The sequence below is a fragment of the Malus sylvestris genome, chromosome 17 (genome assembly GCF_916048215.2).
Source record: "Malus sylvestris chromosome 17, drMalSylv7.2, whole genome shotgun sequence".
NCBI lineage: Eukaryota > Viridiplantae > Streptophyta > Magnoliopsida > Rosales > Rosaceae > Malus > Malus sylvestris.
Window position 1 is genome coordinate 9,915,997 of NC_062276.1, and position 12,963 is coordinate 9,928,959.

Genomic DNA, 12,963 nt, shown 5'->3' on the forward strand with positions numbered 1-12,963 from the left:
ACAAAAACCAAGCATCCTAGTAGCTAGCTAGTACATGAAATTGTGGTTTCACAGATTATATTAAAAATATTAGGAAATTTTTTAGATACGAAAAAACACAAATAAAGTTTGAAAAATCACTTACTGAATGCCCAAGATAGAGATCCTTATTTCTAGTAACCTTTCCAATCTTGGCTAGCCATCTTCCATGTTGATGACATCTGCTACACAGAGAAGAAACAAAACAAAGAGATTTTAGAGTTTTTTATTTGGTATATATATTATTTATCATCGATATTTTATCTAAATTATTATATAAAATTATGAATAGCTAATAAGACCTTGTAATTCTTCTATACATTGAAGCCCCTCTTGAGAATTCACTGCTTTTCCTGTAAAGACCGCATTATGTTAGTAATATCGATTAGCATTTAAACGCTGTTGTATATATAAATCTACCGAATGCATGATTAGTAGCATGAACTAATACAATAGTAACCAAGACTACAAAAGGTAAATTCTTTTTCCAAATGAAAACTGTGCTTGGTGGGCTGGAGAAATATAAAAAACTGAAACTTTTTGAAAGCATAGAAACAGAGAGAAGATACAATTGGAAGTAAAGTTTGAAATCGTACCGAGGGGCTTTAAAAGAAGCAATCATTTTGCACTTTGGTGAGTGATATTAGTAGCACTGCTTTTCTGTTTAACAAAAGTACAAATCTTATCAACAAAATTGCGATGCGTCTATTAAAGATTCATTATGTGGTAAGAAACAAAGGAATAGATGATATATATAGGTCACATATTAAACATTTGCCAGATTTATAATATGAAAAACTTTAACAAAGTTGAATTCTTTTCGTCAAACTATCACACACTAAACCTGTTTTGTTATTGTATTTATACAATTTGCAGTTGTGGATCAAAGTTGGTGAGAGAAATAGATTATAATACCTCTTTAGTTTACAGTTGTAGAAGCCATACGATCTTATTTTTGTTGTCCCGTCCTTTGATCTTTTTATAGTAAACAATCAAAAACTTCTATCAATAACTTTTCCAATGCAGGTAGTAAAATGGAAAAATTAGAACTCCCAAATTATATTGTTGTATAATTTTGAATAATACCTATGTGCAACACTTCATGTAAAAGTCCGTCTTCCTCATACATTTGACAAACTTGCAAACAATTAGTCCAGCCACCTGGTATCTTTGAAGATGCTGTACAGTAAGAGTGCAATCCTAAAAATCTCAAACATGAAATTTTTTAATCAAATCTGTAAGTCGTTTAGCATTTTATTCATAACTAACTAACTAACATAATATACACAAAAAAGAAAATTACTTGAAATTGCAACTGTCCTAGCGGCAAATGAACCAAATTAATCTGAATAAAAAAAACCCCATTAACTAAAGGTTCTCACTTCTCACTGTACAAAAAATGACAAAGAGGAACCAGTTCTAACTATTTTGAGACCCAAACAATAAGTTGCAAACTTTCAACAGCTAAATAATGAATATTAAAATCAAAAGTCTCATGAGGCATTTCCTTTAAAGATTCCCAGTTCTCAACCCACCAATTTGTTAGGCAACACACTGATAAGATCCAACTGGGTGGATGCCTATTTTCTGCATCTTTACACTCTAGGGCAAGAGAAACCTGCCAGTCCTTAAACAAATTAGGACACTCTTGTGGATCGGCCAATGACTCTGCTGTGTTTTTATTGACCTGCCATATTGCAAATTAAAAGTACAAAATTAAAAGTACTTGGAATAGCCAAATATATGAAAAAATCTTCCTTGCTTCAATTCAATTGTCGATAAAGTAGAAGACATAACAATTTTCATTTGGTATGACTTCTACATCTCATATATACATTTCACTTGAAAGAAAAGCATCATGTTCATGAATCAAGAAAAACACTACAAAAGTCTAACCCTGTTCAGGTCATTTCTCCAAATTGAAACAATCTCTGAAACCTTGCTTGGCAGGTAAGATCGTGCTATCAAAGCTGCTTCATGTATCCGTCCACTGTAATGAAAGATAACGAAACCCTATAAAGTAGACCACAAACGGTATATATATATGGGGTCTTTGCCATGCAAATGGTTTGTTCCACTTCTTTTCTCCAGTTCCCAAATCTATAGATACGATCGTAATAAAACATACATGGCCCTCACACAGTGCAGCCCCCTAGCAATCTAACAAGGAGAGATTTATGTCAAAAGAGAAAAAGAAAAAGAGCTTTAAATGCGAGTTGTTTGGTGTGGTTTTCGTTTTCTCTTCTTCTCTTATGGACAAAGCATACACCTATCCATCCATCTTCCCTTTATGTATAAATATATATACACACACATATATTCACACACACATCTATACACACATATATTTATATACACGGACAACATTGAGTTCAATCCAAATCTATAGTCCTAACAATGTACTTAACACATCAAAGACATAAATCCAATGTAGCTTCAAATTTCATGTTGTTTAGTTGCCTTCTTAATTGTTGCTTTGGAAAAGCAAACATAGAGCAATAAAAGATAAGTTTCTCATATGCCCAATTACAATTTTCCTTCTGTTTAGGTGCCTTAATTTGTAAGGCAAGCCTATATATATATGTATATCTATATATATATATATTGTTGAGAGTTATATATTAGTTAAAGTGTAAATAGTAGTTTATTGTCCTACATTGGTGAAGTACATATGTAATACCAATTGTAACCCCTATATATATATTTCACTTTGGAGATTAATGAATATATAAAAAATTCCCAAATATTGTCATACATATTTTTGGTATTTACCATGTTTAGTTTAATATGACATCAGAGCAGTTCGCTCTTGGTGACCTGTGTGCTTTAATTTTGTGCCCACCTTTGTCGTGATTTCCTTCGTTGAAAAAAAAAAGAAACAAAAAAGAGATGAATAGTGTCACATTACAGTACAACGCTTTGCTACAGTACATGAACATTGGTTTGCTTTGTGAACAGTGATCCTCTACAGTGCTTTAAACAGTAATTGCTACAGTCGTGATTTTGGTACAGTGTCATGAATAGTGATTTTTCTACAGTGTTCTGGTAAATTGTTTTCATTCTGCTACTTATCTTTTGTACCTTTATTGTTCGTGATTTAGTTCAATGGCTCAATATAATCATAGTGTTGTTATGTATCTTGGTGGAACAAACAAATGGATAATTGATATTGGGGCCACTGATCATGTGACGAGTGACCCTAGTGTGTTTGATGATTTATGTGACTATGTTCGTGATCCGTATATTACAAGTGCAAATGGAGCACCTTCCCCTGTGAAGGGTGAAGACACTATCTCTCTTACTCCGACCTTATCATTGGTTTGTGCTTTATTTGTTCCTGATGTTAAGTGCAATCTTTTGTCAATAGGAAAACTTCTTGATACCTTATATTGTTCTGCTCATTTCTACCCTACGTATTGTTATTTTTTGACTATGGAGGATACTGTTGTTTCCGGTTCAAATAATCATCAAGTTTTAAGAGCTAGAGTGGATGACAGACATCGAATTTGATTGTTGCATCGATGATTATGACATCCATCGTTCAGTTATATGAAACATCTATTTCCTTCTTTATTTCGCACTTGTAGTGATTCAGAGTTCAAGTGTGAAACATGTGTCATAGCTAAGAGTCATCGTGCTTCCTTTCCCGTAAGTGATTGTAAAGCTACTTTGCCATTTGATTTGATACATTCTGATGTGTGGGGTCCGGCGAAAGTTACTTCTAATGGATTTCGTTGGTTTGTTACTTTTATTGATGATTTTATTCGGTTAACTTGAGTGTTCTTGATGAAGAATAAGAGTGATGTTCCGTTGCTTCTTCAAGAATTTTGTACAATGGTGTCTACTCAGTTTCAGACCAAAGTTAAGGTCTTTAGGTCTAATAACGGAGGAGAATATGTGAATCACAATTTGACATGTTTTTTTCGTGATCATGGTATTATTCACCAGACGACTACTCCGTTTAAACCCTAACAAAATGGTGTGTCCGAATAGAAGAATCGTCAAATAATGTAGGTTGCTCGCTCCTTGATGTTGGATAAATGTGTTCCTAAACATTTATGGGATCATGTTGTTTTGGTTGCTGTTTATTTGATCAATCATGTTCCAAGTAGGGTTCTTGATTTTTAGACACCGCTTGATGTGCTACAAAAACATGTTTCTCTTGTTTATGTATCAAAGATTCCTCTGAAAGTGTTTGTGTGTATTGCGTATGTGCATGTCTACTCTCATCAACGAGGTAAACTTGATGCATGTGCTCTCCTATGTGTCTTTATTGGGTATGCTAACAATAAAAAAGGCTATAAGTGTTATCATCCTCCGACTCAAAAAACTTATATTACCATGGATGTCACCTTCTACGAGGAAGTTTCGTATTTTGTGAAGCCATCTTCCAACTCTCTACTTCAAGAGGAGAGGGGGAGTGAAGTGCAGATTCGAAGAGATGGTATGAATGATGTGTTACAAGCAGAGTTGGGAACATAACCTATTATGTTGCATGATACTGATCAGTCGGCTACAGATAGTGATCGGTCACCTATCATTCCCGAAACTATTTCTATTGACGACAGATCAGATGTGCCCAGCGAGTTGCTTGTTAGTATGTCTGACGAATTACCTTCTGATGATCGGTTGCCTGCTGTTGGTATGTCTAACGAGTTGCCTGATGATGATTCTTCTAACAGTTTGGTACAAGATGGTGGCATACATGAAGTAAATTCTGATGATTCTTCTACTTATCAGTTACCTCAACGAGCTAATCGTGGAAAACCTAAAGTACAATATGAACCTGATATGCATGCCAACGCCAAATATCTTATCAATAATTATGTGTCTACTCATCCTTTGTCCAAACCATATGCATCTTACATATGTCAGCTATCTAGTGTATCAATTCCAACAAAATTGCAAGATGCTTTGTCTGACCCTAAGTGGGTTAGTGCCATGAAAGTTGAGATGGAAGCTTTGGAAAGGAATTCTACTTAAGATTTGGTTCCTTTACCAAACGAGAAGAAAGCTGTTGGATGTAGATGTGTGTTCACTATTAAGCACATAGCAGATAGTTCTATTGACCGGTATAAAGCCAGATTAGTTGCTAAAGGTTATACTTAAACTTATAGGGTGGACTATCATGAGACTTTTGCTCCTGTTGCCAAACTTAATACTGTGTGTGTTCTTCTGTCCTTAGCAGCAAACCAGGATTGGCCACTGTTGCAGTTTGATGTTAAGAATGCTTTCCCCCATGGTGATTTTAAAGAGGAAGTTTATATGGATCTCCCACCTGGTATCGGAACATCTCCTGGAAAATGTGTTGTATGCAGGTTACGAAAGGCTTTGTATGGTTTGAAATAATCTCCTAGAGCGTGGTTTGAGAGGTTTACAAGTTCAATGAAGAAGTTTGGGTATATCTAGAGTCATTCAGAACATACTTTGTTTCTAAAGCGACAAAATGGTAAGCTAATTGCATTGATTATTTATGTTAATGACATGATAGTGACTGGTGATGATCAGAAGGAGATACAACGCCTTCAAAAGTATAAGATGAAAGAATTGGGTGAATTGAAGTATTTTCTTGGAATCGAGGTTGAACGATCCAAGCATGGTATTTTTCTGTCTCAACGGAAGTATGTTCTTGATTTGTTAACTGAAACAGGTATGTTAGATTGCAAACCTGTTAACACTCCGATTGAGCAGAATCATCGTTTGGGCTTATTTCCAGATCAAGTTCCTACTCATAAGGAACAGCATCAGAGGCTTGTGGGGAGATTAATTTATTTGTTTCACACTCGCCTTGACGTTGCTTATGCAGTTAGTGTGGTAAGTCAGTTTATGCATTCACCCAGTGAAGCTCAAATGGATGTAGTAACCCGTATTTTGAGGTACTTGAAGATGACTTCTGGTAGAGACTTGGTTTTCTCCAAGATTGGTCATTTGAATGTCAAAGGGTATACAGATGCAGATTGGGCATGTTTTATCACTGATTGGCAATCTACATCTGTATACTTTACATTTGTGGGTGGTAATTTAGTTACTTGGAGAAGCAAGAAACAAAAAGTGGTGGCTAAGTCAAGTGCAGAAGCTGAGTTTTGTGGTATGTTTTATGGTGTATGTGAGTTGTTGTGGTTGAAAAAATTGTTGAGAGATTTTGGGTTTAAACCCAAAGGTGCTATGAAACTTCATTGTGATAACAAGGTTGCTATTAAAATTGCTCATAATCTAGTGCAACATCATCGAACAAAACATGTGGAGATTGATCGACATTTCATCAAGGAAAAATTGGATGTTGAAATTATTATGTTTCCGTTGTGGGATATGAATATCAACTTGCTGATGTTCTTACTAAGACTGTATCTAATAGTGTGTTTTCCAACTCGCTTGACAAGTTGGGCATGCGTGACATCTTTACACTAACTTGAGGGGGAGTGTTGCGAGTTATATATTAGTTAAAGTGTAAATAGTAGTTTATTGTCCCACATTGGTGAAGTACATATGTAATACCAATTGTAACTCCTATATATACTCCGCTTTGGAGATTAATGAATATATAAGAAATTCCCAAATATTGTCATATATATTTTTGGTATTTACCATGTTTTGTTTCATATATATATATATATTAATAATGTAAAAAGAGGTATTCAGAACTGCTTTACAATTCTATCCTATTCTAGTTACAACTTCCTATAATTATTGTAAAAGTATTAGAGAAAAAAGCATTCCCAAGTGCACTCAGAGTCTAGTCCAAGTCAAGCCATAAAGAACGTTGTATATTAATATGAACACAGTCATTGGCCAATATCAATTTAATCAGAATTTTTTGTGTAAGCAACAATGTCAGGAGCAAAAATCAGAAGAAATCATCATAGAAGCTGTACCCCCTTGTAAAATGAACATAACAAAGTTCAGAATCCCAGAGAATTATAGCATTGAACAATATAGGCAACAGAGGGGATGAACCAGTAACAGTGAAAGCATACTATTAGTGTTTTGCCATAAAGAAGAATAAAAACAAACAAATCATACCATAGTGCCTTTGAAAGGTAATCTCTTTTCACATCAGAGTACTCATCGTTCAACTAAACAATGCATAGAGGGGGAAAAACAACATATCACATACCAATGCAATCAAAGAATCTAAGATTGTAAAGAACTGAATGAAAACATAATGGAAGCAGCAGCCCACAAATCATTTAAGAAACAGGGGCAGAGCAAGCAGACATTCAAACAGAACCCTTATTATCCGTTGTCTAGGGCAACCAAACAAAACCCAACAAATCTCCTCAAATTACAAATGGGAGCTTTTTTTTTAAGGTGATTTGTTGGTTTTTATTTTGAAGCCAAATCAGTTGGGAATTTGAGAAAAATGAAAAACCCAAAGCTAACTAAATCCAAAAACAACAATCCACAATGAAAGTGAAACTTGGGGAGTTGAAATACCAAAAACCCACCTAATTCAAAACCTAAGTAAAACCCTCAATTAAACCCCAACTACAAACCTGAATTAAACCTTCAATTAAACTCCTAATTAAACTATTAATAAACCCAAGTTGATTAATCAATCAGGAAAGATAAAAATACAAAAGGAGGTTTAAGAGGTGTACCTGTAGTGAGTGAGTGGGCGAGTGATGCTGCGACTGTGAGAGGCTGATAAGAACACGGATATGGGATCGAAGAAGATCAAGGATCTGCAACAATGGCGCTGAGATCCCCGCTCTTCCCTTTCCTTCTCTCTCTATCTCCCTCTCTCCTTTTCCCTCTCATATTGATCTCTATCTCCATCATCATGGCCTTTCAATTGTGAAACCCTCAACGAGCGATCCTTACTCCTCCCTCTCCCACTCTTTCTTTCGCGCTGTCTCCCTCTCCCTCTCCCTATCCCTTATCTCTCTCCCTTCGTGCCTCTCTTCTCTCTCTGCTCGCTTGGTCTTTCTCTCCCAACGGTATGGTCTCACCGAGTCCCACTGCAGCTCATAAAGAAAGGAAATGAGAGTTCCTAACCCACCCAACCTGTTCGAAACCCTACAGACTAAAGTGACCATCGCACCCCCGCCTTTCCACGATCATCAACACATGGCATGAAGGTCAACGGCAGAAAGAGTCAGTGGTAGCCTCGTAAATAAAGCGAAATTCGGCTCCAAAAACTATTCATTTACATAGTGCAATTGAAAAGCCTTCTTTAGAATAAAGTAATATGAATTTACATCCTCTACTAGAATATTGAACAGAAATTCATAATAAAGCAAAGCCCATCTGTAGTTGCCCCCATTATTACTCACAAATGAAACCACTCAATGAGCCACCCTATTACATCGCTGAGGCACATATAAAAACTCAATAAACTCCATTTGCATAGCTAGCTGTTGCATATCAAATATAATGCTATCAATCATAATATTAGCATCCTTCTTACCCTTAAGCATGAAATTCAAATTGCTTGAATCATATTCTATGATCACACTATTGCTTGAATCATATTATGTATATTTTATTTTTCAAAATTATGGTTGATAATGAAAATGAAATATCAGTCCTCGTTTTCTTATAATAAAAAGTAAAAACCAGTCCTAAAAATGGTTTAGACTTCCTGGATTGTTGACCCCATTTTTGAAGTGACATATTTGGTCTACAAACCCATAGACCATCCCAGGCCTCAGCCCCACGGGGCCCACATTCCATCCCTAAAGTCATATTTCGATGGAGAAAGTTTCAAAAGCCAGAAAATGGCTTTTCGTTAAAACTTATTTCGAATTGATGATTCTGCTAAATTTTATAGAACTCTTCTTCGTACTAGTATTTGGCCAAAGAGTCATTAGATTAGCCAAATATAGCCATCTTTTTAGCTTATTTTTTTTCGGCTCAACTCTTCAGCTGTAATAATTGATTCAAATTTAATGGCTAAATTTGAAAATATAAATTAACAAATAAATTTAAAGTATAAACTTAAAACTAATAAATTCTTGAGGAGCTATGTTTAGCCTTTTAGTTTGGAGACAGTATATGAATATAACCTGACATTATTTATTTAAAAATAATTTTTGCACAGCTATAATACACTATTTTTAGACCTTTCAATTAGAGATGACTTTAACTAGCCTACCAGTTTGACTTTGTTCCTGAATAATTTGGATCTGGAGAAAATCCCCAATAAATAAAGACTTGGGATTAACACATGGCAAATCCAAGTAATCATACAATGTGAACATTAAATTATGTTCAACACCTCTCCAGATGTTTTCACATAGCAAGATTCATTCAACTACATAAACACTGTTAGGTGTGTACTGTGTATTTGAACTCCAAATTGTTAATCTCGAAAATAATAATTGAGTAAACCATAAGGTTTTGGCTACTTACTACTTCCTAAACCAAGTTACTAAAGGTCAACCTTAACATCTAAGTCAATCCTAAAGTATTAAGTTGACATCCAAACATTAAGTGATCACCGATTAAGCAAATGATTAGGGCTTAATGCCTTCACATTGCCACATTAACCAATTTAGAACATGAGTATTTTTTATCCCAATGTTACAAGTTAAAAAAAGAGTGAGAATGCAACGGCCTCGTAGCTCGAACGTTAAAGAATAAATTTACACTGAAGTCCATGTTTCCCATTCTTTAATATCACTTGCATATAAAAGTGTAAAATAACTTTTTAAATGTGTCAATAACATTTTGTAGAAAATCTATAATTAGGCGTTTGAATAAAGGATTTTAAAATTTTAAGAAACGTAGACTAAATTTGTTAGTAATGAACAAGAATTTTTTTATAGACTTGAAAAATAGCTAAGATGCAATTTGAAGGACATTTGTAATGTTTTAATAATAGCTTTGAAATGCTATTTTAACATTGATTTTAAAGTTGCATGAAACAGTAAAGTTCTTCTCCGAACATACCATAAATATTTAAGAAATGCTAAGGAGACTTCTCCCAACATGCCATAAAAAGTTGAGAAATACTAAGGAGATTTTTTTAAAGTATAACTCTTTATAGACTTTCTGTCACTCCATAGTTTAATATTAATTTTCGTGCTAATATTATAAAATATTATATAGTAAACAGAAAGTGACAGAAAATTCATAAAAAGTTTCACATATTTTAGAGAGAATCTTTAGCATTTCTCTAAAAAGTTTTCAGTGATTGGGAACTAAGGAATGGTTTCAAATTCTTTAACCATTGACATAATTACTTGCTTTCATTGCATGCATGCTTACACATATGCCAACTTGAACCAAACTAAAAATTTAACGCGCCATCTTCAAAATTAACCCTTGAAATTATTAGCCATCTGCATACACAAAATAATTAAATTAAACCACCGCTTTAAATCCAAACATCTTTTAGTTAAAACATTTTAACTTTTCAATTGTTTATAGCACCAATATAGAAAACTACTACCTAACAAGATGTATCCTGTATACTGAATATTCCAACACAAACCTAAACTTTTTGACCTTAATTAGAAGGATTTGTATACCATGAGTATACTGTTACAGTAGCGTTTTGTGCCAATAATACAATGATATGTTAGTTTTACTTCCCATATCTTTATATTATTGACACAAACATCCTTATCGAGGTAAGCAATAAGACATCTAGAAAAATCACTATAAAGTCTCATTTTTGTTTTTTGAAAGACCATTGATTTGAAGTCTTAGTCATAAAAAACAAATATTAAAATGGTAAACTGATTTGGGGACTCTTAAGGGTACCACTGCAAACATATTAAATAAGTTCACACATCAAAAAAATTATTGTATTCACAATTCTAAAGTTATATAAAGCGCCCAAAAAGCTTCACTTCCTTGTCATGTGCAAAACCAAAAGCTCACCGGTCCTCTCAGAAAATATTTGCAGCTCTGTTTCAATCCTACGATCTGATTTGAACGTATTCGTGCACCATCCATAGCGTTTTCAGAAAACGCAGTGTTTTCTCAGTAACCATGGATTATCTGAAGATTTCAAGCATCCAATCTGCAAACCTGTTCAGTTTCAACCAATCCCACAAAGTGATCAAGTTTTTTCTCTCAGTCTCACTGTTTTCAGTCTTACTCTCCTACTCTTCTTTGATCCCTTTTTCTCTCCACTCTTTCAATTCCTTCACATCTTCTGTAAAAAATTTCAGCTACACTTTTGATAAGAAATACGTGTTTTTGCTTTGCAATGGACTTCTGGTGATCATTGTGAAGAACTCTGGTCTCGTTGGAACTTCTCCACGGGAGAGCTCTAATCTCAACAATAAAGAACATGTTCCCAAGAGTATCGAATCCGGGCGAAAAGCAGCTGAATTGGCAGAAACTAAGGTAACAGAAGCACCACAAGCTAAGGAAGAAGTTGGCAACGTCGAAATGGAACAAACGAAAGTAAGAGAACATGAAATATTGACCTCAGAGGAAGAAGAGAAAGGGGTTTTGATTACAGTAGAGGACGAAGATGAATGCTGCAGAAACAATTTTGTTCTGGTGGACGATCATGATTTGTATGAAGAGGAAGGGATTGAAGTGCTGAGTGCGGAGGAGTTGAACAAGAAGTGTGATGATTTTATTAGGAGAATGAAAGAAGGAATTAAACTTGAAGCCCAACAACAGTCAATCACGTTTTAATATTGTCGGTGAGAATAAAAGAACTAAGTTTTGTTAATTCTAGAAGACTACTTTCTTTGTGACTTGATGGATTTTTTTTGTTATTGTTTCTTCTGTATTATTGTTTGAATTGTGTATAAATACCATCCAATAATCTATTTTACCCTCATATGAATCAACGATGCAATTTAAGCTGAAATGTGTTCGCTTATAGGACTTGAAATGTGATGTTGAAACTATAATATGGTGTTTATACTAAACTTTGCTCTACTGGTCCGTGTAATTAAGGTCATTGCATGAATTGATATTTTTCCTAGACATGACTACACGTCTAATTTTGTTTAACATGTTATCATAGCTCTTTGCCGTCTTATGTATGTCTATCTATCCATGTGTAAGACGAACTTATAATAGTGAGTTTCAGTTGATATAGATTGTTAACCTATTTCCATAACAATTTTAATCTTTTGGGGATTAGTAATTCTCTAAGAAACTTACCTTTAATAGTAAATGGCTGATATTCCGTAAAATTAAAATCAAATTGTGTGAAGCAAATCGAGTTCCCCATTAAAATAACAAAAATGATATTCTTACTATTTATGTGTACTATCATTTGTATCATCTCTTTAATAGAGATGTAACTCACATGCGTTGACGACTTTATCTCTATTAAAGAGAACATTACTCTTAAAATAAATGGTTGGAGATTGGAAAAGGACTTGGAAAGTATACATACACATACATACATACGTATATATATATACATACACATACATACATAAGTATATATATATATACATACATATATATATATATATATATATATATATATATATATATATATATTTCCCGGTACACATTCTAAGTTGAAAGTTGCAACAAATAACCAAAAGTTAGCAATCGGTCAAAAAATCCTAGAGAGGATCCTCGCCGGTTTTTTTTTTGTGAGGATCTCGGGAATCCTCCAATCACATTCGTTCATCGTACATTATACAGTTAGTTTTCGTCAAGTATTGATTGATTATTTAAATAAAAAAATTACAATAATTTCTAACTGAACGATATACGAATGTGATTTGAGGATTCCCAGAATCCTCACAAAAAGGATCCTGCGAGAATCCTCTTCATTTAGATACATGAAAAAGGTATAAAGTTGCATTCAGAAAAGTTAAAAAAAAACAAATATAATAAAAAAAGATGGCTCTAGGGTTTAGAATGGCCTTGCTCCGTGGCCGCCAAGGCGACGTAGCTTATTGGGGTGGTTTGATGGATTCTGTTGGGAATCCTTCTCCTCCCCAATGCTTGGATAATATGATTTAATTCGTTGTGAAAATTGTGTAGGAATGATAATTAATAGGGCTGTAGATG

General features: G+C 34.2%; 1 protein-coding gene across 1 annotated transcript; it reads left to right on the top strand.

Annotated features, from left to right (window-relative positions):
* The first annotated feature begins 10,836 nt into the window (after positions 1-10,836).
* Positions 10,837-11,913, top strand: LOC126609940 (uncharacterized). The gene has a single exon (XM_050277871.1). It carries the CDS (start codon positions 10,957-10,959, stop codon positions 11,614-11,616), a length of 660 nt encoding a protein of 219 aa, XP_050133828.1. The 5' UTR covers positions 10,837-10,956; the 3' UTR covers positions 11,617-11,913.
* The last annotated feature ends 1,050 nt before the right edge of the window (positions 11,914-12,963 follow it).

What these genes read in the sequence shown, in the direction of transcription:
- LOC126609940 (XM_050277871.1), top strand. Translation starts at nt 10,957, where the DNA reads ATGGATTATCTGAAGATTTCAAGCATCCAATCTGCAAACCTGTTCAGT.